At 40.1% G+C, this 27,835-nt stretch overlaps 1 protein-coding gene across 7 annotated transcripts; it reads left to right on the top strand.

Moving 5' to 3' along the window:
- Positions 1–4,303: 4,303 nt before the first annotated feature.
- On the top strand, positions 4,304–26,374 carry LOC131256902 (alkaline ceramidase-like). 7 transcript variants are annotated; one of them, XM_058257995.1, is made up of 4 exons: positions 7,023–7,110; positions 7,198–7,240; positions 13,069–13,358; positions 25,538–26,374. In XM_058257995.1, the coding sequence occupies exons 1-4, from the start codon at positions 7,031–7,033 to the stop codon at positions 26,049–26,051; spliced, it is 927 nt and encodes a 308-aa protein (XP_058113978.1). In that variant the 5' UTR covers positions 7,023–7,030; the 3' UTR covers positions 26,052–26,374. The 7 variants fall into 7 exon arrangements, with proteins under 7 accessions (XP_058113983.1, XP_058113981.1, XP_058113978.1 ...); XM_058258000.1 differs by lacking the exons at positions 7,023–7,110; positions 7,198–7,240 and adding an exon at positions 4,304–4,458; XM_058257998.1 differs by lacking the exons at positions 7,023–7,110; positions 7,198–7,240 and adding an exon at positions 5,817–5,873.
- The last annotated feature ends 1,461 nt before the right edge of the window (positions 26,375–27,835 follow it).

Raw genomic sequence — 27,835 nt, 5'->3', positions numbered from 1 at the left:
GGGAGAAAATGGGAGAGGGTCTCATACGTATGGAATTGCTTAAGGGAGAGTTGAAATGAGAGAGAGACTTGTAAGGGAGAGAGAGAGAGAGAGAATGATGGGTGATGGAGTGATGGATGGGAGAGAAGGATGGGTGTAAGAGCTCTTTTTGACTTTTTTGGCAAAATGTGTAAGAGGAGTTATGGTTGTGTAAGAGCTTTTTTGACTTTGGGGGTTGCTTGGGAAAGGGTAAAAGTTGATGTGTACTTGACATGATGGGATTGATGGGATTGATGGGATTGATTGATTGATGTGACACCTCGTAGAGATTCTCTCGGGATTCGCATGTGCGGCGTTTCCTCGCACCGAACGCTGGCCCACAACTCCCGACCAGAGCATCGCATCAGCGCGCGAGTCGCGGCATTGGAACCGCGGTGACGACGCGGTCGCTAAGGTACGAGTCCTGGGTTGAGTCGACTCGGGTTGACGGCATGAGAATCCAGGTCGCGCGCAAATACCGATTAAGGGTCGAAGGTTGCCGGAATTCGACCGGGAAGACCGCGGAAGCCTATGGAAAGGTACGGTCTAGGATACGGGGCTTATATCCTGAATAATAGACGGGTCCCCCCTCATTTGTAATGAGGACATATGCAATATTAGAGTCGTCCATGTATTTTGCCAGTAACTTGCGATCACGTGGTGAGTTTCTTCTCACAGGTGGCTGCTCCACCTGATCTTGTATATCTGTTCGCGCATTTGTCTCTGCCTGAGTATCATTTGTGTCAATCTCGATGTCTACGATCAACTTTTCTGGTTCCTCTTACTCCTCTTGATCATTCTTGTGGAATAAGGAGCTTTCATCAAATTTGACGTCACGGCTAGTGATAACCTTATCGAATAACTTGTAAAATTTCACACCAACACCATAGCTAGCAAAAATATACTTTTCGGCTCTATGGTCTGGCTTATCTCTCTCAATTGACGGTACATGAGAGTAAGCCTCACAACTAAATATACACAAATCCGAGTAGTCCAGCTTATGACCACTCCATATTTTATCTGAAATCTTACATTCAATTGCCGTAGAAGGAGACCAGTTCACCAAATAGCAGACTGTGTTGACGGCCTTTGTCTATAGGTCCTTACCTAACGCAACAGTACTTAGTATGCATTGAGCCCTCTCCAAGAGAGTCGAATTCATTTGTTTAGCCACACTGTTTTGTTTGGGCATGTGGCGTATTGTGTTTGCCTAATGATCCTTTCATCCTTTCAACATTCATTAAACTTAGTTGAAGTAAATTCTTCACAATTGTCAGTCCTTAAAACCTTTATTTTTCGTCCTGATTGATTTTCCAACATTACCTTCCATTGTTTGAATATAGTGAAAATTTCGGATTTACGTTTTATGAAGTAAATCCAAACTTTTCGGGAGTAGTCGTCAATGAATGATATAAACCACGATGACCCTCAAACGGAAACCTCTGGTGATGGCCCCCATGCATCAGGATGTCCAGAATCAAGCACTCCATTACATACATGTTTTCCATATTTAAAAGATAATCTAGATTGTTTACCATATATACAATGCTTGCATATATCTAAATCATAATTCTTAAAAGCTGGAATCAAACAACGATCAGATGCTACTTTCATACCTCACTCACTCATGTGGCTCAGACGTGCATGTCACATACGTGTAAATGTGGAATTTGCAACAGCCGCTATTGTTCTACTTGCTGAAGTTCTCGAGATTAACCTATAAAGGTTTCCGTGTCTCTGCGCTCGCATAACCACGAGTGCTCATTTTGAAACTTTAAGGACACCATCAAACCAATGAACTTGCACTCTATAGCCTTAAGTGCACCGAGAGAAATCAAACTTTTCTTTATATCAGGAACGTGCCTGACATCAGTCAAGGTACACTCCATTCCATCAAACATTTTGATGCTCACTGTAGCAATAGCCATAACATTACAAGCATTGTCATTGCCTATAAAAACCCTTCCACCATCACATTCTCTGTAACTGGTGAACTAACTCCGATGAGCAGTCATGTGATATGATGCTCCCATGTTAAGGATCCATTCATCTTTATAATTGTTGTGCAAGCGACCAATCATGGACACAGACAAAACATCATCATCACTTGTCTCTTCGTCAGATGTGACAACATTGGCATCCTTGGAAGAAGCTTCTGAATCTTCTTTCTTTGCTTTAGGATTGGTACAATCAATTTTCATATGTCCAGAAATCCCACAGTTCCAGCACTTTAGTTTTCCTTTGCCCTTGCCCTTGAATTTGGATCTAGATTTCGAAGATCCTGCATCTCCTCCGAATTCCTGCCTCTTATAATCAGTGTATCGAAAGATGTCCCTATGTCACTGCTTAGCTTTCTCATTGCCTTCCGTTGAAGGGATGAGATAACGGTGATGACACTCGAGGTTTTATCTGTGGTGCATATTGTGTCCTTAAATGACTCATACGATGCCGGAAAGGAATTCAGCAACATGCACGATTGTTCATCATCTTTGATCACTTTTTCCATATCCAGCAATTTGTAGATCAATTTATTAAAGTTGCTGATATGAGCCTCCAGATCTCCACCCTCTGCCATCTTGAAATTATACCACTGTAGCTTCAAGTGTAGGCGATTTTCAGAGAATTTTTTCGTATAGATATCCTTTAACTTTGCCTATAAACTAACTGCAGTTTTTTCTTTCAAAACATTATAGAGAACCTTATCTGTGAGACATAAACGGATTGAGTATAAAGCCTTCTTATCAAGGGGATTCCATTCATTATCAGTTATAATAGGCTTTTTTTGGGCTCAAGAGGACCATTCTTACCTTGTTTAGTTAAAGAACTGATCATCTTGATATTCCATAACTCAAAATTATTTTTGCCTGAGTACTTTTCAATATCATACCTAGTGCTTCGCATTGATACTAATTCAGTAGATTCAAATATGTGCCCCAATGATTGCTTTGATACCACTTGTTGGAGATTGGGCTACGGAATCACACAGAGATGGATCTAGGATAACAAGTCAAGAGCACCAAGTAAACACAAGAGAACATAAAAATTTAACGTGGAAAACCCTTTCAAAAAAAAAACCACGGTACAAAGCGATAGAAATCTACTATGAAAGCATAAATTACAAAGAGAAAAGACTTTCCCGATTCAAACAAGCTTGAATCTCACCCTCTTTACACTATTTGAAACCCTAAAACTCCTTCTAGAAATCCTTTGGAATACTTTAAAAAGTCTTAGAATATTTTATAAAGGCCCTAGAAGTCCTATTTATAGTTTAGAAAACTCCACTTTCACACCGATTTCGAATAGTCCGGAAACCGCTTCAAATTTATGCAGTTCATGTGCTGTCTGCGTAACCTTCGATGAGTTAAAGGTCACCTTCAACGAGTCGAGGATCATAAAAATTCCAATATACTTTATTGTTAGACTTTGAGTCAAATTTTTTTAGACTAGTCAAACTTTTATTAGATTTAAGACATCTTTTAATATCAAAAAGTAATGCTACAAATGTGCTGTTGCGAAACATTTTAATTATCGGGTGTTATAAGGTTGGGGATTTGAAAAGGGCCAGCAAGCTTTTCGAGACGGAGAATAGCTTCTTGGAGTAGCTTGATTAATAGATTTTTGCGGGAAGGTGATGTGAAAGTTTGTAATGGTGCGCATTTAATCACCACTTTTCCTAATGATGTGGTCGACTTGAAATTTGGATCTGCCTCATTTTTGGGCTGGTATCCTAAAATAAGCTTGGAAAATGAATCAATGGGGCAGATAAAACACATACATCTTGGTGGGACCCACACAGCGCCGATCAGCAGCGAGGTGGATGCTGGCCGGCCAGTATGCAATCGGCGTCGAGGTCGCGTGGAGGAATCAAGTTCCTATGCTTCAGCCAGATTGGTCTATTCCGACCCCTTTATGGATTCGGGCTATAAAAGTGCAAAAAAAGGAGACAGAATTTTATACTCTGGCGGGGCTAGATCGACGATAAGCAGGCACTAAGAACTCAAACAGAAATTGCACACATGGCATATACAATCAGTCAAATTACACCGTCGAAAGCATGGAACCCAATGCGGATGTATAAATAACAAAAAATATAAGCTTATTTAATCATCTAACTATCAGATCAGTGGACAGTTTTTGGACAGTTAAAAATGAAAAGCATCCAACGGTCCTATTTCGACAAACAACTGTCCAAAAATCAGAGGTCAGGATTGTTCAATGAATCTGATATTGGATTGTCAGCTATTACCCACAGCAAGCTGCACAATCTAGCCGGTTTTATTTGAGTCAAGACATGCCACGTGTACAATTTCAGACTGACAGCGTACAAAGCGTCATACAAAGCCGAGTACCGTATCAGAAAAGAAGGTTAGGGTTAGTATTTGGAAATTCTGATTTTCCTGTCTCTTTCTCCTCCGACTTCAGTCTGGGAAGAGATTTAGGGTATGTGGATTCTTCCTCTTTCTATTCTCCGTTCTTCTTCTCTCTTGCTCTCCCTCTTTTAGTTTTCTACAATGAAAGAGAACGTCTCGTACAGGCAACTAGTCTATAGATGAGAAAATTGCACTATTAGCTGCGTATGGGGCCCACCGGGTGTTGTGCATGGCATCTGATCCGTCCAGCGGGGTCATTCCACGATGAAAGCTGTACGCCCCAAAAATGAGGTCGATCCGACGGTCGGATGGGCCGCCACGGGAATTTGGGGGTTTTTGGGTGGCTGTCCGTTGTTTTCCATTGATGTGATGCGCCTGATGATTGGATCAGCCTGAAGTTTGGGGCGTATGATTTTTATGTTGGGCGGTCCTGTCGAGGACGATGTGCATACATCATGGTGGGCCCCACATGCGGCTAATTGCATGATCTCTTCATCTACAACTGGTCGCGGGTGAGATGTTTGACGTAATGAACACTTCATCATCATCATCAGCATCTGTATTTTCTTTTCCTCAATTTTATTAATTTTGGATTCTGAGATATTATACATCATACAGTGCTTGGATGGATGGTTCAACGGCCAACAGTTTGGGTTTTCAATTTCTACAAGTAGTGTCATTGTTCAATTGATCTAAAGTCCGAACCATTGGCATCATGGACATCACCCTATATCCCTGAGATTGGAAGATCTTGGCCATGGAATCTTTAGCCTTTTTTTTTCCTTCCCTTTTTTACAGCTGAATGTGAACATCTGTTGTATTTTCTTTCTAAACTGTGTATTTTCTGGGTGACTTGTTGAACTGTGAGGATTCTTCAATCTGGGAGCTTCTCATTTTTCTCGTTTTTTTTTTTTTTTTTTTAAAAATTAATTTAAATATGCGATCATGTTGACCTTATTGGTTTATAGCAACATTCAGGTCTGTCTGGGTTTTCAAACACTTTTGGCCACATTTGTGTACTAAATGTGGGTCATTGGTTATTTTATATCCCTTCACTTTGTTGATACAAATGCTACCAACAAGATGACTCAACCGGTTTGATATTTTTTTGGCCGAGGTCTATGCACAAGAGGATCAAATTCATGGTTGGAATGGGGGATATTATTTGGTTTTAGGACGACTGGTAGGTGGGGGAGGAGTGAGGACTCTCTTGCTTAATGTTTTCCCATGCATCTCTCTTTTAAGCATCTGCTTCATGTGTTTCGGGAACGAGGAATTTTTCAACCATTTGTTTTCCCATTGTCTGCTTGTGACAGAAGTGGTGCCATTTATTCCATATGTTCAGAATAGAGTGAGTCTTGAACAGGTTGCTTAAAAACCCCATTGGGTGGTTAGGGGGCTGTTTCTCTATCAAGGGGAGTATGCCATGGAAGATGCTTCCCAATGCCATCATGTGGTGTTGTGAAAAGCAAGGTATGGGTGACTGTAAGATTTCCTCTTGCCATGCTACTAAGAGAAGAATTGCCTTATTGATGGCTGATTGAGCTGTAGTGAGATTGGAATTTCAAGGCATTTCGGTTGTAGCGATTATTTCTGAGTGGAGTCGAGAGGATGCCAGAGGGGATTTAGATTTCTAATTTCCATTCTGATCCTGCTTTTATCTTTCTCCTTTGTGGCCTTATTTTGGTCTATTGGGTGTCTTTTTTCTCAGAGCGGCTTTGTGTGAGTGAGGCATGGGTCACTTGTTTCAATCACCTCTCAGCAGCTTTCCTTTGTTTTTTCTTCTGTTGTTCTGTTTCTTGTTTCTGTTATTACTTATCATTGGCAAATCCTACATAATCTTAGTGAAAATCCTAGCCGCAAGACTTGGGTTTGGGAGTACAAAGGGCTTTCATATTTGGTAGGCAGATCTTTGATGGTGTTTAAATTGCTTGTGGTTGCATCCATTACATACAAGGCTGCTGGTTAGGGAATTATCTGCAAGCTTTGACATGGAAAAGGCACATGACTATGTCGATTGGAGCTTCCTGTTTATAGTCTTGGACAAATGGGATTTGGTTCGAAATGGCAGAAGTGGATGAAGCAATGTATCAGTTTGGCTTGAGTTAGTGAATTCCCTCAAGGGGATTCATTAAAAGCTTTGATGGTCTTTGACAAGGTGACCTATTACCTCCCTCTTTGTTGTGGTGGCCAAGGCTCTCAATAGAATGCTCGATTGGGCTAGGGAGGTTGTATTTATTAATCATTTCACAGCGGAGAATGCTAACTTCCAGTATCATCACCTTCAATATGCGGATGATACATTGTTGTTTTGTGAGGTGGATTGATCCAAGTGGATAATCTTTGCATGGTTTTGTATTAATTTGAGGCATATCGGGACTGGAAATTAACATTAAAAAGCAATCTTTTGGGACTCTAGGAAAAAGAAGTAAATGCTTTTGCTCAAATATTTTCTTGTAAGGCAGGTAAACTTCCACTTTTCTCAGTCTTCCTTTATAGTATTAGAAAGCTAACAAAGATTGTGGCGTAAAAATAGCTGCTACTTGTCATTTGGAGGTCGAATGACTTTGATCAAACCTACCCTGGCTAACATGCCTTTATATTATATAGCTGTTTTCTGATGCCCTATCAAATCAATCAATATGTTGGAGATGGTCAGACGGAGTTCTTATGATGGGGAACTGGGGCGAAGAAGAAATTTCATCTCATGGATTAGGGTGAGGTATGCAAACTGAAACATTTGGCAGGTCAATATATTATATCTCTAAAGTTTGTTTAACTTGTATCTTCTGGTTGTGTGGCTGTCGAGATTTGGGTGGAAAGGATCAACCTTTGGAGCAAGTTGTTCCATGGTATGTATGGTCAGGTATGCAAACTGAGACATGCGGCGGGTCTTGATATTATATCTCTAAAATATGTTTAACTTGCATCTTCTGGTCATGTGGCTGCGGAGATTTGGTGGAAAGGATCAACCTTTGGAACAAGTTGATCCACAGTATGTATGGGGTTGATGTTGGGGACTGGTTCATTTCTTCGCTTCAGTACAACACTTCTAGATTGTGGAAAGTTGTGCTTAGGGCAATAAACACATTCGTAGGCGAGTTTTCCTTCATCCTTGGGAATAGTTCTTGCGTTTGCCTTTGGGAGGATAAATGGTGTGGTAAAGGATCTTATTTTTGCATTTCCTCATTTATATAGCGTTGCAAGGGAAAAGGGGTCCGGCGTGTAGGGTAAATGGGAGGAGGAGAGGAGGGCGCTCGCCGCTCGGTCGGGACTCGGGTAGGGTTGCAAACTTAGAAGATAGTTTTTTTTTTTTTTTTTTTTAATAAATTTTAAATATAAATAATTTAAATATTTATACTACATTCATTCTTGGCTGAGCCGAATTGGGTCGAACCAAGCCAAGGTTTGAGCTGAACCAAACCGGGCTGGCATACAACTAGGGCTCAACCCAATTTTGAACTGAGTTGGGATTTTTGGCTTGGCCCTGCCCGAATAGGCTGTTCTAGCCAAGCTAAATCGGGCTGTATCGAGCGAGTTAACCGAGTTGTCTTGGTTTGTGTTCAGCTTTTTTTGTATGTTGATCGGCTGTCCGTACATGGGTAGATTCTAGAGTCGATCAATGGGTCATTTTACGGTAAGGTTATGGACCATCGGGACCCATCCTGGACTGTGATTCATGCATCTCTCTGTCATGTTTTCTTTTGGTTTGCAATACTTCACTACATTGTTTGGACACAAGAAGGTTCAGTTTCTATTAAATGGTACGTTAGCATGTTTTGTGATATGTAACTATGCATTTGAAAGATAGCTTGCACGTTTTCTTTGCATAGGTTTCAATGATATCGAAACAGATATGCCTATGCGCATATGCGACTGCATATACATATATATATGTATATATATATATATATATATATATATATATATATATATGTATATATATATATATATATATATATATATATATATATAGGGAAAAGGTTCTATACAGTCGAGCTCATGGGAACTCCCCATGAGGTCAAGTTGTGTGGGCCCCACCATGATGTATGTCGAACATCAACACCGTGCATTTGATGGATCCCCTTTAAATTATGGGATATCCCAAAAATCAGCCGTATACAGAACTCCGGTGGGCCATACTATCTAAAATCATGTGAAGACATGCCTAAAACATATAAAAGCACTTGGTGGGGCCCACCTGAAATTTGGATGCATCTGAAACTTGGTTTGACCACTCATCCAAGTGGGACACACATAATGGATTGGCTGGATTTGTGAACCACATCTCGGTGGGCGCAAAAAATGATTATGAATGTTTTAATGGAGGGTAACCCCTCTCAACTTTTGTATGTGGTGTGGCCCACACAAGTCATGGATTGACTTGATTTTTAAGCCCTAGGCCCACTATGAAATGGTGCATCTGATTGATGGGGTAGATGTTCGACATACATCATGGTGGGGCCCACGTAGCTCGACCTCATGGGGAGTTCCCATGAGCTCGACTGTATAGAACCTTTTCCCATATATATATATATATATATATAACAGGGAAATTTTTTAAAAAAAAAAGAGTAAACAAATATAAGAAACTAAAGGGAACTTTTCTAAGTTAATAGATAACTAATTTTACATATTTAAAATACATTGAGAGAGAAAAAATCAATTAAACAATGAATTAAACATCAAGTCATCGACATTCAACAATATAGTTAACAAGAAGTAACAACAAAATCAACAAGCTATTTATTTATTATTCTAGAAAATCAACAAGCTATCTTCCTTGAAACTTAAAAGTGCTTGAATCTTGATCTTTCAACTTCCAAGAGAGAGGCAATGTAGGAGAGAGAGAGAGAGAGAGAGAGAGAGAGAGAGAGAGAGAGAGAGAGAGAGAGAGAGAGACCGCTTGTAATTAAAAAATGTAAGAGAAGAAGAGAGTAAGAGAGTTTTGGTGTGAGAATATTGCAAATAGAGGAGATATGGAAGCCTTTTTTATAGGCAAAATGTTGTTCTTTTTGTAAAAAAAATTTAACTTGCCATGGCCAATATGCGATCGCATATGTTGTATGTGATTGCATATTTTCGCATATGCCACATATGCAATCACATATGTGCCATGTTCGCATATGCGATTTGCATATGGATATGTGCATGTGCGGTCGCACGTGACAAGTCGTAAATAAAAATAAATGGGTAAAGGTTCCAATGCTAATTATGAAGTAAAATCAAGCAACGGATCTCAATACATGGGGCATGCATGTATGAGATCTGAATCATTCATTTGTCAGGCCCTAGAGATCACCCATATCCCATAAATCACAGTGGTTATAATTGATCCGTAGCTATCTAATGGAGTTTTGTCCATTGTATGTCGCCCATTATTTTGATGAATTTTCCAAGTGCCGTGGAATCCCCGGAGGTTGATTAGTCAGTCAGCTGCGTGGATTACCCACCCAGCTAAAAGGAATTTTGTGGGTATGCCACGCCAGATCAGAAATGAGTATTCCGGATCTTGTACATGTGTGCTGCATGTACTAAAAGAGCAAGGATATCATTGTTTAGCATTCAGATGGTTTCTCTACATTAGGGTTTACATACATGAGTAATGCCTGGAAACAAAAGAGAAGATTATTAAAATAGCCTTGTGTTCTAAACAGTGACTGGGACATGTATACTGGACAATCCAAAGTGTTCTGTCCACTCTTAGGGCTGTTTTGTTTGTGTTTGCCAAATCATACTTGTACTTAATCTTTTGCTTTGGCTTTGGGGAGGTTAATGCATTTCATTTTGTTAAAATATTATTTTTGTTAATATGATTACATTTTATTCTTGAAAATCCTGCTTTTTTATTTTTATTTTTTGGTGGTCTTCACATTTGGAATATTTTCAACACTCTTGCCTTTTGTTGTGGACAGAGTGCAGATTTATCCAACTATCCCAAGCTCCTATCAATGGAATTTGGACAACAGTTCCTCATTTAACTGTCCAGTCTTGGCCACCAACTGGTCAATTGGATCCTCTAGTCAAACTCTTTAGAGAATCAAAGTTTCTCAAGAGCTACAGTTGGCTTTTGATGAAGTTTGTGCAAGTGGTTTCTCCCGTGATTCTGTTATCTGAAACATGGGCCTGTTGAGCTCCACCATTGATGGGCTATTCCCCAAGAACTCTTTGATGTAAAAATCTTTTGAATTTTGGTTTGCCAAATAGACGGTTCGAAAGGAGGTCTACATTCAACTTAGGAAATGGGCTCAAATTATCCCCCTCGATATCGCACTATACATTAAGAATTTATAAAGGGGGAGTGTAGATATACTGTATGATATTGCGATCTCCACGATATTTTGCGATATCGTGTGACATATTGCACGATACCATGAAAAATGGATATTAAAGTTGGGTTTCGCATTGCCTAACTGGGATAACAGATATATCGTGGGATATATTGGTGATATCACAAGATCAGAAAACACTGGTGGCAGCATCTTGCAATTGGTTTTCTTCTAGATCTCTTTTTTGGTAGTTGCGAGTTGCTCTAGGGTTGTGCCCCCTTTTGGTTTATCCTCTTGTTTTAGACAAAATCAGGTTATTCATAAAAAAGAAAAAGAAAAAGAATATCCTGATAATTGAGAAATTTACTAGACAACGAGTATTGATAAGATGCATGTTACCTATAATTCACCCACGTGATCTAATGGTCTTTTCACTCAAACCATATTTTGGCTACTATAGTAGTTGGTTGGGGGTAGAAGGGAGAGAGGGAGGGAGGGAGACGAATCCATATGTTTTGGCTTTCTTTATTTTTATTTCTTTAGCAACATTGGGGCTTATAGTTGACTTATAAAGAAGACAAATTTATCTTTTGAAAACTATTTAAACAATGTTTAGTGGAATGTATAATCCTTTAGAGACACTCAACAGGTGAAGAAAAATGAAAAAAAGTTTCCCTTTTTGAAATGCGTAGCCCACAATCAGAACTCAATTGCTTCTTTCCTATTTTGCAGTCCTCATGTCTTTAACTTATCATAAAAAAGTCACTTCCATAAGAGAACCACAAATTCCACCTTTCGAGTTGGGGTGAGGTATGCAAACCATTAAGATGAGGAGCTAGGCTAAGGGATATGGATTTATGAACGATGCATTATTAGAGAAGTGGTTGCGGGGGTTGGTGGGTTAGAGAGTCCTCGTTGTACAGGGCTTCAAGTATTTGGAAGGTTGTCTCAAGGGTGATTCCTAAACTCTGTGAGGGTGTTTCCTTTTCTTTAGGGGTTGGCGGGCAAATTTGGTTCTGGGAGGACATATGGGTTGGAGAGAGGCCTCTACAAATTGAGTTCTCTAGACTAACATGGCTTGCTGTGGAAAAGAACATTACAGTTGATTGGTGCTATTCTATCTTTGGGATTGTAGTGGTTTGGTCCCCTTGTTGTTGCAGGGATTTATCTGACGAGGAGGTGGATGATTGTTTGAATTTAGTGAATTGCCTTCAAGGTTGCCATCCATTGGGAGGAGAGGGATACTATGGTATGGAGGTGTGACAAAAAAGGGAGTTTTTTCGGTCCAATCCTTCTACAAGGTACTTGGGGGCAAATCGCTAAGTGTGGTTAGTAACAATATATCCTTTACTAGGTCTTATGGCGCCCCTCTAAAAGTGGTGGCTTTTGTGTGGTCCAATGGCAAGGAAAATGGTGTTCACGGCGGACAATCTCCAGAGAAGATCAATGGTGCTTGCCAATGTCTGCTTAATGCGTACGAACAAGGCAGAGTCAGTCAACCATCTTTTCATTCACTGTCAATTTGCTAAAGAAGTTTCGAAAAGTTGTCTTCAAATCTTAAATATTTATTGGGTGATGTTGGGGGCCATTGAAGCCCAGCTTGGGATGGTGGTGGGGTAGGAATGATGGTAAGGTGGTGTGGAGGTTGGCTCTTATGGCTGACTTATGTGCTAGTTGGGGGAGAGAAATAACTGTTGTTTTAGGAATTTGAGTGAATCATTATTGGAGGTAAAACGGGATGTTGTGGACTGGTTGATTGTTTAAAGGCCATTGAGGTTGTAGATATGCTTGGGTTTAATGTTGTAATGTTTGAAATATTGTAGATATGCTCGGGTTTATTGTTGTAGTGTTTGTAATATTGTAGATATGCTTGGGTTGTAAGGGCTGTTCGTGCCGGGGGTTTTCCTCGGGTGGTGTTTTAATGAAGTCTCATTGCCTTAAAAAAAAAAAAAAAACTCAAAGATCTACTCACCAAGCTCAAAAGACCCCAAATCATTTTAGTGCCCACAAAATTTCCTAAAACTCCAGATACATAGCCCTTAATAGTTTTTCCCTGAATGAACTTGTGGAGCTCATTCTAATAGTCGGCAAATTCCAACACTCAAATGTGTTAAGCTTAACCTTATGATTGTTAGAAAATAAATTGTAAGCCATTCCTCTAAAAAATAATCACGCTGTGTGTGCCAACTAATGCATGGATATTAGGTCCTTTCCCACCAACTGCATAACAGAAAATGTTGGTGTTATATGTTGCATTGATTATACTTGTTAGGCCTATTTTCTTTCAATTTTGTTTTATATTTTAGCGGCATTCCTCATAATATCCAGTTTACCAAATATTTTTTCCTACCATTATTCTATGATTTGTCAATTGATAGAAAATTTCTAAGATATCATTGTATTTTTTGTAGGCACATGATTCAGGAACTTTGAAGTACTTGAAAATGGTTGATACAATGGTATCGAGCTTTTGGGGTCCAGTCACGTCCACCACTGAGTGGTGTGAGAGAAATTACTCTCATTCTTCTTATATTGCAGAATTTTACAATACCATATCGAATATTCCATGCATTATTTTGGCATTAATCGGCCTGATTAATGCACTGAGGCAACGGTTTGAGAAAAGATTCAGCATTCTTCATATATCTAATATGATACTTTCCATTGGGAGTATGCTATTCCATGCCACGCTACAACATGTGTAAGCATCCTCTCTTGTAACACAATTCCTGTTTGTAAAATTGTTTAACAATTTTAATTTGATCACATGGAAGAATGGGAAAATGAGGTTCATCTCCAATGCATACATTTTTTTAATCTTATCATACTTTTTTCGTAGTTTGACGCAGTTATGGGAAAAAAAAAAAAAATCCATTATTGTCATCTTAGCCTTCTCCTAGCAATTTGGTAGTGTCTTTTAAATGGTGATTGGCAAAAGTTATTATGATTGGCTGCCCTGGCATACTAGCTTCTCTTTTACTTGGGGCTCTTGAATAGGTTGTGGAAAGACTTCAAAATTATATTGTCACTAAAATCTAAGAAACTAGTAAAAATAATAGGCAAGGAAATCTATTTGTAGTAAGTTGTAAGGACCATGGAATCTATTATAGAAGATGTTTTGTCAAATGTAATCTTTTGGGAGGCTAAAGGCCAAGTGGGACCTTGGAGGCGTTGTTATATCTTTCTTGAAATATTTGATTTGGCCTTTAGGCCGAGCATTTTCGTTTCCCAAGCAAGTTGAGGGGCAGATCATTTGGAGGACATGTTGGCCAACCTAAGAGTCGTGGAGCTTTAAGAGAGATATATAAGATAGGTTGGATTATTTGGAACCAGGGTTTTCTTCTCTAGGTATTGGGGATTCTTTTCCCATTCGATGTAATTTTTGCTCATTATTAGTAAAGTTTCCTCTTTATCACTTAAAAAAAGAGAAGAAAAAGGAAACATCGTAGAATCTTGAAAAAAAAAGTTTCTTGATGACTTTTGGTAGTCAATTCATAAGAATGTTTGCATACTCGTAGGTTTTGTTTTTAATAATTAACTGAAGAAAACTTTCAATAAAAAAATTAACTGAAGAAAACGAAACAAAGAGTGAACACATGTCTATTGGACAAGAAATCCCTCTCTGTGAAAAGTTAATTGAAAGAAAAAAGAACTTAAGACATCCATAAGACCATGGATAGGAGTTCCCTTTAAGAAGCCCCTCTCGGTCAACTCCATCGTTAGCAAGATCATCAGTTGATGGAAGCAAAGACTTGACTATCACCAAAAATGGATGTATGTTCTGGTTCCCAAGGTGGTTGCAAGATCTAGAAAGCCAATTATGGCATCTGTGGAATTGACTTCTGGGATGAGAGAAACTGTGATTGAATTGGGAAAAGAATCCCACTTTCATCACTTCCAATTCCACATGGCTTGGATCACTATTCACCACCCCCTTCAGGCTTGAAAGGCCAACTAGACTTCACGTAACTGTATGCTTCTTGTTCGTGTAGAGATAGTGTAGGCAAGGATGGTCTGCTTGTACAATCTGTCTTACCCATCATATGATTCAAAGTACCCAAATCTATAATCCAAGATGTGGAAGGATGTGATTGAGTAGCATGAGCACGATTAGCAGTTGCAGAGATACTTGGCTGCTCCAAAGGTGTGTTTGAATGAGGAGATGAATGTAAGGATGCTTTGAGGGCAACCATCTGTTGTTGAACTCAATGATAGCTTGGTCCCTTGGCTTCGACATTGAGTTACCAAAACTGAGAGGTATCTCCCACATTGAGTTACCAAAACTGAGAGGTATCTCCCGCAGCTGTGATGCACAAACCATTATGGGCCCCAAGCAGCTAGTTGCACAAAATTCTCATCTACAACTTGTGTGTGAGATTTTCTCATAGAAAAATTGATGGATGATATGCAAGAGATTTTGATAGGAAAGAGGAATAGGTTAGGCTCTCCTTGGAAGACATCTTATAAGGAAGTATTTGAAATACCAATTCAAAATGAGCTTATGGTGATTGTTCGGTCATTGCATGGAGGTCAAAAATGGATTTATAAAAGCGATAATGTTGTAGGATCTTATGGTGTTATTATTTTGTTGGTTTTTATTGCCTTGCTAGGCATTTGGGCGCAAAGCTTGGAGTCTGGCACCATATATCTCAAATTGCCATTGTATGTGGGTACACCAACATTATGATTTTGAGACTCGGTAGTAGGGAGATGAGCGGAAACTCTAGGCCTTGAAGAGTAAGATATTTGAACGTTGAAAGTTATATCACACTCTTAATGGTAACTTTGGTTAGCATGCCGACTTATTCCATGTCTTTGTTCAACTTTGGTTAACGTGGTGACCTATTACATGTCTTTGTTCAGATGGTTGGCCAAATTTAACTAGATTGGAGTTGTTATAGGCCTGACTTTGGTGGTCTAAAATGCATTTATACATGCAATGATTTTGTAGGATCTTATGGTGTTATAATTTTGTTGGCTTTTTAATGCCTTGCTATGCATCTGGGTGAAAAGCTTGCAGTTTGGCCCAGATATTTCAATTTGTCATTGTACCTGGGTACACCAACATTGTGACTTTGAGACTCAGTAGTAGGGAGAGGCCTTGAAGAGTAAGAGATTTGAGCCTTGAAAGTTGTATCACACTCTTAATGGCAACTTTGGTTGCATGCTGACTATTGCATGCATGTCTTTTTTTAACTTTGGTTAACAGGGTGACTTATTACATGTCTTTGTTGAGATGCTTGGCCATAATTTGACTAGATTTGGAGAGTTTATGGGACTTCCTTTGGTGGGGAACATGGACAAGCATAAATTCTACTTGGTAAAGTGCTTGGATGTTTGTTTGTCCCAATTTCAAGGGGGGAGTGTGTATAAAAAATATTGTCATCATGAATCAACATTATTGTATAGCATTTGTGGGCAATGAGGGCCTCTAGAAGAAAATCATTGCCACAAAATATGGAATTCGAGAGGGAGGGTGGATCATGAGAGCGTCTTCTCAGTACTCTTTAGGTCTCTTGAAAGTTGTATTTTGGGAGGAGGATTTCATTGAGGACCGTTTTTCAAGGTTGGGGATGGTTCCTAGATTAGAGTTTGGGAGGATGCTTGCTGTGGTAATAGGCCTCAATGCCAGGAGTCTGTGACTTTTGTAGTTGCGCCTTGTGAAGAGGAGCTTAGGTCCTAGAATGCTATTGGTTGGTTCGGAGGGAGCCTTGTTTACAAAAATTCATGGACACTGAAGTCATGGAATTTGTTTGCTTATGGCTTCTTCTTTTTCTGCAACATGTGTTCTACGCTTCATGATAAGGACAGATGAAGGTGTCTTTGGATTGTTTGGGCAGGTTCACCAAGAAGTCACTTTATTCTTTTCTAAGTAGTGGGACAAAGGTCACCCTTCCAGGGCCACTTTGTAGATCTGGTTGCACCAGAAAGTTCCCCTGAAAGTGATGGCCTTTGGGTGACCTAAAAGGCACAATAATATTCTTACCATAATAGATCACCCGAGACACAAGGGGACTGTCATCATACATGTGGGCCTTTATGCTTGAGGCATTAGGAAACTATTGACCACCTCTTTATACCTTGCCCCTGTTTTTTTTTTTTTGAAAATTGGTAATTTCATTAAAGGGCTGTTATCCACTATACCTTGCCCTTTCACCACATATACTTGGAAAGGCTCTCTTTTTTATTTTTATTTTTATTTAATGAATAAGGAATTTTATACAAAAAAGAAAGAAAGAAAAAGAACGGACAATCCATCAGGATAATGGATAAGAATACATATACAAACTACAAAGATTCTATTTCTGGATTCCTTACTTTGCTAGAGAACCTGCTGTACAATTGGCTTCTCTTGGAACATTACAAAAGGCGACAAGCATGGATTTTTTTATTTTTTTTTGAAAGATAACGCAATTTCATTAAGAACTAAAAAAGAAGTGAAACATAGAGAAGTCTGCCGAGGGGGTAGACCACCAAACGAGAAAAAAACAAAAGAAAGAAAGGGTAAAAAACTAAATCTCGAGAAAAAGAAGATTGCAATCTTTCAGTTTGTAGTCATTGGAGGCCCATTCGAATAAGCTACGCTTGGCCTTGGATGAAACAACCTGAGCAGAATTGGGAGAGTCCCTAAAACATCTTCCATTCTGTTCTTCCCAAACGGACCACCAGATCGCAAGGAGAGCCATCCTCCAGAGTCTTGTTACTGGCTTGCCAATCGAAATCCCGTGCCAGCCAAATAAGAGGAGGTCAACCGATCTAGGAAGACACCAGTTGATGTTGAAACGGGAGAGGAAATTAGTCCAAATTCTGAAATGAAAGGGCAGTGAAGCAGCAGGTGGTCGACTGTTTCTTCATCCCGCGTGCAACACAAGCATATATTAGGGAGAAACATACCTCTTTTTCTCAGGTTATCAACAACAAGGATTATCTTTTCACTAACTATCCAACGGAAAGCCGAGAGTTTAGGGGGCACAAGATATTTCCAGTAGAGAGGGGGGGGGGGGGGGTGGGGGGGGGACTACTAACTGCTTCAGTCTTGCTGTTGAGCAGCAGATTGTACAAAGAGCGAACTGAAAAATTGCTGGATTTATCCAATTTCCAGATAATGGAATCAGCTTCAGAATGGATAGGGGATGAAGCATGGATGAACAGGAGCAGCTCCGTATACTTTCTCATTTCCCAGTCATTCAGATTACGTCTGCAGGTAATGTTCCACACCGGCTTTCCTTCAGTAACACTGTAACAGCTAGCCATAGAGATGTCTCTGACTGGAGATAGCCAGAAGATGTTAGGGAACAACTCCATCGGTTGTTCTCCTCTTTGAGGATCAATTCAGAACCGAATTCTCTCCCCATTGCCCAAAGCGTAACCAACGCTGTTGAGGACAACCCTTTTCAGATTTGAAATGCCCCTCCAAATGAATGATGCATAACTAGTAGCCGCGTCTTTGGTCCACCATCCGTTCTGCGATCTGCCATATTTACCTTTGATAATAAGGTTCCGCAGGTTTCCGTCTTCCGATCCAAGCCTCTAAATCCACTTTCCTAGGAGAGCTTGGTTCATAAGCTTGAAGTCTTTTACCCCTGCACCTCCCATTTGAGTCTGGTAGCACACCTCCTTCCAGTTGACAAGGTGGAATTGTTTCGTGTCCTCCTTACCATGCCATAGAAAGTCCCTTCTAATCTTGTCTAGAGAAGACAGCACCACCGCTGGGCATCTGAATATCGACATAAAATATAGAGGGAGGTTGGATAGGGCCGCCTTGATGAGGGTAAGGCGCCCAAACCAAGTTAAGTATCTACACCTCCATCTGGCCAGATACGCCTGAAATCTGGACAGGATCTTATTCCACTGAGACTGAGGTGGGGGGCCAATGCATAAAGGGAGACCCATAAATGTAGAAGGAAGGGAGCCTACGGTCAGTCAAGGATTTTTGCCAGCACTGTCGCCTCTTCATTGTCCATATTGACGCCATAAAACTTTGATTTTGCTAAGTTAACATGCATACCCAAAACAACCTCAAAGCAGCGGAGAGCGATACGAAGATTGTTGATTTTTCCTGCATTAGCTTCAGAGAATATGAGGGTATCATCAGCGAATTGGAGATGCGTGAGGGGTTTTTGGATACCCTTCATGTTGATGCCCCTGATAATACCTTCCTGTTGACCTTTAATGAGCATCTGAGATAGGGCCTCCCCTATAATGAGAAACAGAAAGGGCGAGAGAGGGTCTCCCTGCCGCAGGCTTCGGGATCCCTTAAAGAATCCTTTCGGAGATCCATTCAGGAGGATCGAGAAATGGGCCGCATTCAGACATTCACCAATCCAAGCACACCATTTGCTTCCAAATCCCATTCTCCTCATCATATATTGTAAAAAGCTCCAATCGACATGGTCATAAGCTTTCTCGATGTCCAATTTACACATCACACTCTTCTGGCCTGATCTGTGACTTGAGTGAAGGCACTCATTTGCAATCAACGCACAGTCGATAATTTGTCTGCCGGCATTGAAGGCATTTTGGTTTGCAGAGATGATGCTACCCATGATCTTTCTAAGTTTGGAGATAGGCTCCCCAACAAGTTGATCAGTCTATAGTCTTTGATCGATGCTGCCCCTGAGAATTTCGGAATGAGGGCTATGAAGGTAGCCCTGAGGCTCTTGGATAATCTGCCGCGGTTGAAGAATTCAGAAAAGAATTCCATCAGGTCATTCTGAAGGAGATTCCAGAAGGCTTGGTAGAATTTGATTGGAAATCCATCAGGGCCCGGCGCTTTATCACCATCCAAGGAATCTATGGTGAGTGTCACTTCCTCCACGGAGAAAGGGATTTCGAGAGTAGCCGCTTCATCGCCAGATAGTCTGTTGACAACACAACCTTGTTGCTTTATGAACAAACATATGATGATAAGTAGTGTTTAAATTATCGGTGATATTATCGAATTATCGCCGATAATTTCGGTATCGCTAGAGTTGCGACATCGAAGCTCCTTTTTTCGTTTCTCTTCCTAATATCACCGATTTTATCGATTTTTTGCGAAAAGTCCAGTTGTCACTTAGTGTTTGCAATATCGGCTGATATATCGGCCGATAGTATCGGTATCGCAGTCCAACTATGCGAAACACGTCGGAAGAAATATTCTAAAAAAATTGGAAAAAAAAAAAGAAAAAGAGAGAGAGAGAGAGGGAAACTTTCAATAGGGTGGATTTCAACACCCGTAGAATAGATTACCCTGATTGGAAGCTGTATTTGGTGGGCCATTTAAATCGAAGCTCGCCATTTGTAGGTTACCGTAAAGAAAATCTCGATTCCCTTTTTTTTCTTTCTTCTATTAGATTGTTACTTGAAAACGAAATTGATTTAGGAAGAAAATGCGGAAAAAAAATAAAAAAATCCAGAGAAATCCGGAGATTTGGGGAAGAATCCAAGGTTTCAGGGTCTCTTGGATGAAAAATGGGTTCGGAGCACTTTTTTATCGGGCGCGGATGCGCTACTGACGGGTTGAGTAGCCAACTCACTACTAAAGTGACGTCACCAAGTTCTGTGGGTCCCACCATGATGTATGTTTTGTATCCACACTGTCCATCCATTTTGAGAGACCATTTTAGGTCATGAGCCAAAGAATGATTCAGATCCAAATCTCGAGTGGACCCCACCATAGAAAAAGTGGAGAGAGTGACGCTCACCATTAAAAATTTCTAATGGCCACAAAAGTTTTCAATGAAGCTGATATTTGTGTTTTACCTTATTTAATGTTTGTGTTAACTTATGAACCGATTGGATCTCAAATAAACATCACGGTGGACCTTAGGAAGGTTTCAACGGTGGGTATAACTCACTCCACTGTTTCCCGTGGTGGGGTCCATAATAGTTTTGGATCTGCCTAATTCTTTGGATCATGCCCTAAAATGTTCTCTCCAAATGCATGGACGGTGTGGATACAAGACATACATCATGATAGGATCCACGTAACTTGGTGACGTCACTTTAGTAGCGAGTCTCGCTACTCAACCTGTCATATAGCTAATCCACGTCCTTTTTTATCGCGCATGGCTACATGAGGTACGTACGCATCTTTTCACACATGTAGTGGGCCTCCAATCTGAACGGTTCATGTGATGTGGCATCCCATGAAACTCCCAAGGACCAAATTTTACCCTGATCTAAAACTCTGGTGGGCCATAGCAAAGAAAGATGCGAATCAAGGGAGAAAAGTGTTTTCTTTTATAATGGCCCACTGAAGTCTTAGATGAAAGCAAAAGTTGAACCATAGAAGTTTCATGGAGTGTTGTATCACTTAGACCGTTTAGATTTTGGACTCACATCACATATGATGAGTTCTCAGAAAGTTCTCACAATAACTCCGCTGCGGGGAAAATCTGCATTGGCGCGGATCAGGAGCCTAGAGATGGATGGTCTGTCAGGGCTCTATAAGGCCCACTATGATATATTTGTTTTATCTACACCGTCCATCCATTTTGATATGTTATTCTAGGGAATGAGCCCAAAATGTAGCCAGATATGAGGCTCAAGTGGTCCACACCACAGGAAGTTGTGGTGGGAATGATATCCCCCGTTGAAGCTTTCCTGGGGCCCATCATGATATTTATTTTCCATCCAATTTGTTCATAAGGTCTAATAGACCTGGATGAAGGGAAAACATAAATATTAGCTTGCTCCAAAACTTATGTAGCCCCCGTAATTTTTTTAATGGTTGCCATTCAATGATCACTTTTTTGTGTGGTGTGGTCCACCTAAGATTTGGATTCGTTTCATTTTTTGGCCCATACCATAAAATGATTTGTCAAAATGAGTTAACGGTGTAGATACCAAATCATTTTAGCTTATTATCCAAAAAAAACACATCCAATTATCAAGTGGACCATACCAAAGGAAAAAGTGGTGATTGACGATTAATGGGCCACAAAAGTTCTGGATCAATCATATATTTGTTTTTTTCTTTGAGTTCATTTACTTTTACGTGTCTTAATTACTGTATGCCAGCTGCATTTGTAATATATAAACTCATTTTGGTTGCTATTAAAGTGATTTTTTATGGCATCGCATGCTTTTTGGGTCCCATTAAATGAAAACTTATTATGTAATGTATTCTTTTCGCAATTTTTTTATTCCTAAATATGTAAATGTGTATTTAGCCATGTCTTAAAGTTTCACTGAAAAATTCCATCGTTTTCCCCATGTTTCCCTCTTTTTCCTCGCGTTTCTGGTTATCGGCGATAACGATATTATATCTTTATCTCTGGCCAGCGAAACTTGTAGCGATACCGACAACTCGAACACTGATGATAAGAAACCAAGGAGGCACTTTCCCCAAGGCCCATGCAATGGCCGAACTAGAGACTCCAACCATGAGCAACCGCTCGTTGAATGCTCTGCAAAGATCACAATTCTAATTTTAATTGGTGCAAGTTTTGCTTTGTTTGAGTTGCCAATGCCCATTAGGCCCCAAAAAGGAGAGAACCACCAAGACATTCTCATCTGCAACCACCTCCTATCCCAAAGTCCTGCGGATTGTCATGCAAGCTCCATCAACATTAACCTTCCAAAAACCCAGAGGGGAGAACCATTACACCAAGATGCAAGGATCCTGTTGAATGTTCCCCAAGGTGTTCCAAAATGGTAACAGTGGCCGAAACGGCCACTTCTTATTTTTTGAAAAAAAAAACTGTTATGGGGTCCTTACGGGCCATTATGGCTGTTTCGACCCCGTAACGTGTAACGGTTATGACTGTTACCGTTGCGTAACAGCCGTTACTTAACCGATTTTGAATACCTTGATGTCCTCAATAGTTCCTTTCCATTCGCAAAGAAGACCATACATGGAACAGCTACAAAAGGCATCCATGTAGTTACCCCATGAGGCCAGAGTAATCTCATCATGTTGAGCAGTGAAGGCACACATTTCCTTGTCTTTAAAAATTCTCTTGTTTCTCTTGTTCCAAATTCCCCACATGATGGCAAGGGGAAATATTTTCCATAGCCCATGACCATGGGGCTTTGAGAGAGCCTTACTCCAACTTTCCAAAAGCTCCACAGTAGAACTCAAAGTGACCCCATCAACTTCAAAAAAGCCAGGAAAAGCAGTCCATATCTTCCACACCACCTCATTGCAGAAAGAGGTTTAACAGTTCTGGCTCTTTCTTTAAATGATACACCTGTTAGGCATATAGCCCAATTTGCTTTTACAGGTTAATTGCAATAATTTTTATTGCTACTGAAATCCACATGGTGGCCTCCACTCGATGAGGTACTAGATCCCCAAACTTTTGCATGAGGGGAATTTGCGGATCCCAGAATATGTGTAAAGGCTTCTTCAAATTGTTTAAGAATACATGGGTAGTGCTAGAATCTATTTCCTCAATGTTCCAAGCTTGGAATTGGGGTTGGGTGAGCAAGGCTGGCATTTGCCTTGTGAACATTGTCACCCTTAGCAATTTTATGGTCCTTGGGAAGGAGTGGAATGATTATAGTTCTCTTCTTAAGTTGGAATCATCTAAGCAAGTGTTTGTAAGAAGCAAAAAGAGCATGTTGGTTTAGGCGAAGAATATTAAAGCCTGTCACATGAATGGAATGATGAACCTGAAGTGCTTGTGTAAGGTTATTTTTGTTATTATTTTTGGGTTCGTAGGTCTCATCATCCAGTCTTCTTTTGCTGTTCTTTCCCTCTTTTTCTTGTGGCATTTTGTCACCTTTTAATGAAGTCACCATTCTTTAAGAAAAATTTGGGGAGGTTTGAAATTTTTCTTGTGTTTTTCGTTCTTCTTTCGTGAATAATTCTTCTTCAAGGAATGAATCTTGTTTTGTTTTGTAAGCTTTCTTTTTGTTTGAGGTTTTGAAGATCATTGTTCTTCGCGAGGCTTCTCAGTTCCGTAACTGGAACATACCAGGTTGTGTTAAACGTCACAATATTGTGGAGTCACTTCTAGCTGCCTTAGATGAAGTCCTTCATAGATAAGTTTCTTACAACCAAACTATTGCAGTGAAGTCCCTAGGAAGGGCACACAATGCATATGATGCATGGTTCTTATTACTGACCTATTTGAACTTGATGGCTTGACCTAACTGTTTTCCTTTTCTGTCTATTGTATCCCTTGGTAGTCTTCATTGATAGAAGAAAATACATTTTTTGGGCACCCTCAGGTGGTGACAGATTTTTATGCTTTCCTAGAGGATAATTGAGATCTTTGACAAAGTTTACCATACTTCCTCAAGTTGATGTTTCTGGGACCTCTAGATTCAGCGGAAGAAATTAAGTGACCGAAAAGCATGCCTATTGTTCATTTGTGGGTTGTTCATGATGTCCATCAAGTTAATCTGTCTGATTTTTGAGTTACTTTTGCTTAACTTTCCCTCTTTGGCTAAAGAGAAGTTCTAGTCACTGATTTAGAGAACAATATTGCGGCTTGTGTAGTGTTTCCATTTTAAAAGATTTGGAAACAACACTATAATTACATTCCCCCTTCCATTTTATTTGAGAGCATATGCGAATTGTCAATTTGTCATTGATTGATGAAGAAGAATGTGTTCCCAAAATTACAAAGAAGGCCTTTTAGAAAGCACAATTAGGATAGGCATATGTTATTGGGCTTTATTTGGTTGAGGGGTGAGAAAGAAACAGAACTTACCATTGTGCTTGGATTGATGCAAAGTGTAATAACTAGAGCTTTATTAATTGAAACACGTTCCCTTTGAGTTTTGCACATGCGGAGTTTCTGAGGAACTTAAACATGTCATTGGCGGTGTTTTTTTTCTTTTCCGTCAGTAGTGATGATGGTGATTGCTTTCCTGTATTTTCTCTACCCCACTGGATGTTTGTGTTAATATAAAATTGCACTTTTAGATGCTTGTGTTGTGTTATAGTTGCACCAGCATACCGTTACTCATTGGCTATTTTTTCATTCCCACACCTTGTGACTTGTGCCTCTATAGGTGCCATTCCGCTCTGTCATGTTTGATATATAGACGTACAGAAATCATAAAATTGCATCTTGCTATTGTTGCCACTTCTTTCTTTCATTCTATTTGCATTTATTAATATAGTTTTGGGGTAATTCTGTCTGGTAGCATTTGCACTTGCTGGTCTCTAGCCTGGGTAACGATTTTAGATTGGTGGCTGGTAGTCAAACTTTTGCCCATCTGCCATGAGGGTGAATCCTTACAAAGCTGACCCAAATATCTGGGAAGAGGCTACGATGATGATGATGATGGGTGTATTTTCGGGAATGTTATTTAAATTAATCTGTTTCTTTATATTTCAGAAGTAAACTGTTTTAGTCAAGTTGTAGTAGGTTGAGCCTGTTGCTTCAACATTGAGGTCTCGGTTTTTGGCCCACCTTTACCTGTGATAAAATCACAAGAGCTTTGCTAAACCCACACGCATGTACAAGGCAGCTAATGCACACGATGATACATGCGTCAGTATCATAGACAGCTTCAATACCACCATCAGGTGGGTCTCGTGGTGTAAGTATTCTTGCCCAAAAATAAAGGTGGTCCACTCAGCGGGTGTGGGTTGATATTAGAAATAGTTGGGCATGTCTGAAAACTTTGCCAAGTTTTTCACAGCTGTACATCTTTTAAATAAATTGTGGCCCACCTGACTAGTGGATTGACCTGAGTCTTGGGCAGGACATCTACGTGTTAGTACCCGTCTGATGAATGGATTGGGTCTCAAACCTGTCTGCCATGAGGGCACATGGACTGCCCTGTACACGTGTGGGCTTAGCAAAGATCAAATAATGGTAATTTTAGTAGTAAGTTGTTTCTGTAATAAGTGTTTTCCAAAGAAACTGGCGGATCCTATTTTGCCATCTGGTATTACTTTTGAGATTTTACCTTATGTCCTGCTCCAATATTCAGACAACAACAAAGTGATGAAACACCCATGGTATGGGAGATGTTGCTGTACATCTATGTCCTCTACTCTCCAGATTGGCACTACAGGAGTACAATGCCTACTTTCTTGTTTCTATATGGCATTGCCTTTGCCATTGCTCATTCACAGGTGCGTTTCGGCATAGGCTTCAAGGTGCATTACATAATCCTTTGTCTCCTGTGCGTCCCTCGGATGTACAAGTACTATCTATACACGAAGGAGGCATCTGCAAAACGGCTTGCGAAGCTCTATGTGCTGACCATATTTCTAGCGAGTCTTTGTTGGCTGTCTGATCGAATCTTCTGCAAGAAAATATCAATGTGGCCCATCAATCCACAGGGCCATGCGTTGTGGCATGTGCTTATGGGGTTCAATTCCTACTTTGCAAATGCCTTCTTAATGTTCTGCCGTGCTCAGCAGCTAGGATGGTCCCCCAAGGTTAAACACTTCATGGGGCTTTTCCCCTATGTGAAGATCCAAAAACCAAAGACTCTGTGACAGTAAAAGTCCTTGGAACGAGCGGATTGGATGATAGCGTTCTTTCTTAAACTTTGGAAGGTGTATGTGCTTTTGCTGCGAGTTTTCACATTTCTGTAAATGGACGATAGGAAGGTAACAATCTTCTTCAACAGAAGCCGGTGCGTCCCGTGTACCATATTTATGTTTCCTCTGCGTGAATGAGATTGAAATCATGCTTTTGGTCATTTTTTCTTTGCAACATCATTTGGCTTTCCCTCTCATTTTTTTCTTCTTTGGCTTTGCGCCCCCTCGTTTGTAGGAAATGGAAGGAAATCCAATTCTTCATTTATTTGAACTTACAATAGCGGTCTGTTGTTGGCTTCGGATTTGATGATTTGGAATGCTCTTCTTTTTCTTCTCTCCTTTTTTGTTACTGGGTTGATGACTTCAGATGTTAAGATTATTGATGTACTGTAGCTAACATTGGTGGTGATCTGTATCCTTTTTGTTTTTCTCTTTTTATGGGGGTTATATGATACTCCGAAAGCAAATGCCACTTGATATGCAGGCACTTGGGATTTGTATTGAATGCCAACTAATCTGATAGTTAGACAATCAAATAAGCATAGTTTTTTGTGCATGATAAATCTAAACTGAGAACCATAATTTGGATGGTTTAATTTTATTAAAGTGTATGCCACTTCCACAATTTTGAAGTAATTTCATGCGGCCTGCATATCTCCATTACACCTTGCCAGAGTATCGAAGTTTTCTTGAATGGGTTTTTGTTGAAACACATGCTGTCTACCATGTAGCTGTTTGTATCCATCTTTTCTTTCTTTTTGATGAGTAACCTGGGACCTCAGTGTTGAAAAGCATGCCGCCTACCACAGGGCAGCAGTCGTAGGCTGCTTTTGGGAACAATTTCAGTGCAGGAGAACTTATGGACAGGCCCGGCCTTTTGATAGGGAATCTGCATTTTGCCTTTTGAATGGGCGTTAAAAAGCTCACTTGCAGAAAATCAATCTGGAAGAAATAAGAGATGTGGAAACTCCTTACATTTTTAAAATAGAAATGGGCTGGAAACTGTTAGCCACCCCCACTTGGTATCAGTGTTGAAACGAGGTATCTTTCACTCGGTCTGCCACTTGAGCAGTTGCTGAGCTGTCTTGTTTGATTTTAAAATTTGCGTTATATATGCTGCTCAGGTTGCTGTGGGAGTCATTTTATGTAAGCCTGTTCGCACTCTAGTGTGGCCCACCTTAATACTTAAGTATCCTGATTTTTTGTTCATGTTACTAGCACTTGATGAATGGCCCATGTGAACATGCCCTGACCTAAAGGGAGTTCCCGTTAATTAGATGGACTTGTTAGTGTTGTTGGATATGGGTTTTTACTTGGGTCGTTCTCTTTTTCAACTGTTCATTTTCTAAATACACGTGTGGCCCACATGATGATTAGATTGGCTTGATTTGTGGGCCCCACCTAATGGACTGTCCATATCTTGCACGTTTGTGCAGATGACCCAAAAAGCTAGCTCCACTCAACAAATGGGTGACAGATTCATCACGATTCCTTGTAATATATTTATCAGTTTTAAGAAGAATGGACGTTCAATATCAGTTCACATTCGAAAGTGTCTGGGATATTATTGGCACTCGCAATATCCCCCCTCCATTAAAGAAGTCCTCATTTTTGTAATGATAGTAATAAGAGGCAGGTTATTTTGGATAAGCTGTGGGGCCCACGGTGCGTGTGAGTGGCATCCAACCTGTCTAGTAGTGTTGCCACACCATGAAAGGTGGACCACCTAAAAATCAGGT

The sequence above is a fragment of the Magnolia sinica genome, chromosome 9 (genome assembly GCF_029962835.1).
Source record: "Magnolia sinica isolate HGM2019 chromosome 9, MsV1, whole genome shotgun sequence".
In the NCBI taxonomy this organism is placed as follows: domain Eukaryota; kingdom Viridiplantae; phylum Streptophyta; class Magnoliopsida; order Magnoliales; family Magnoliaceae; genus Magnolia; species Magnolia sinica.
Note: the sequence above shows the minus strand (reverse complement) of the source record. Positions and strands in the feature narration are given on the sequence as shown.

Coding starts and splice junctions, on each gene's coding strand:
- LOC131256902 (XM_058257995.1), top strand. CDS start 7,031: ATGTTGGAGATGGTCAGACGGAGTTCTTATGATGGGGAACTGGGGCGA. Junction 7,111..7,197: donor ATCTCATGGATTAGGGTGAG/GTATGCAAACTG, acceptor GTGGCTGTCGAG/ATTTGGGTGGAAAGGATCAA. Junction 13,359..25,537: donor CATGCCACGCTACAACATGT/GTAAGCATCCTC, acceptor TCCAATATTCAG/ACAACAACAAAGTGATGAAA.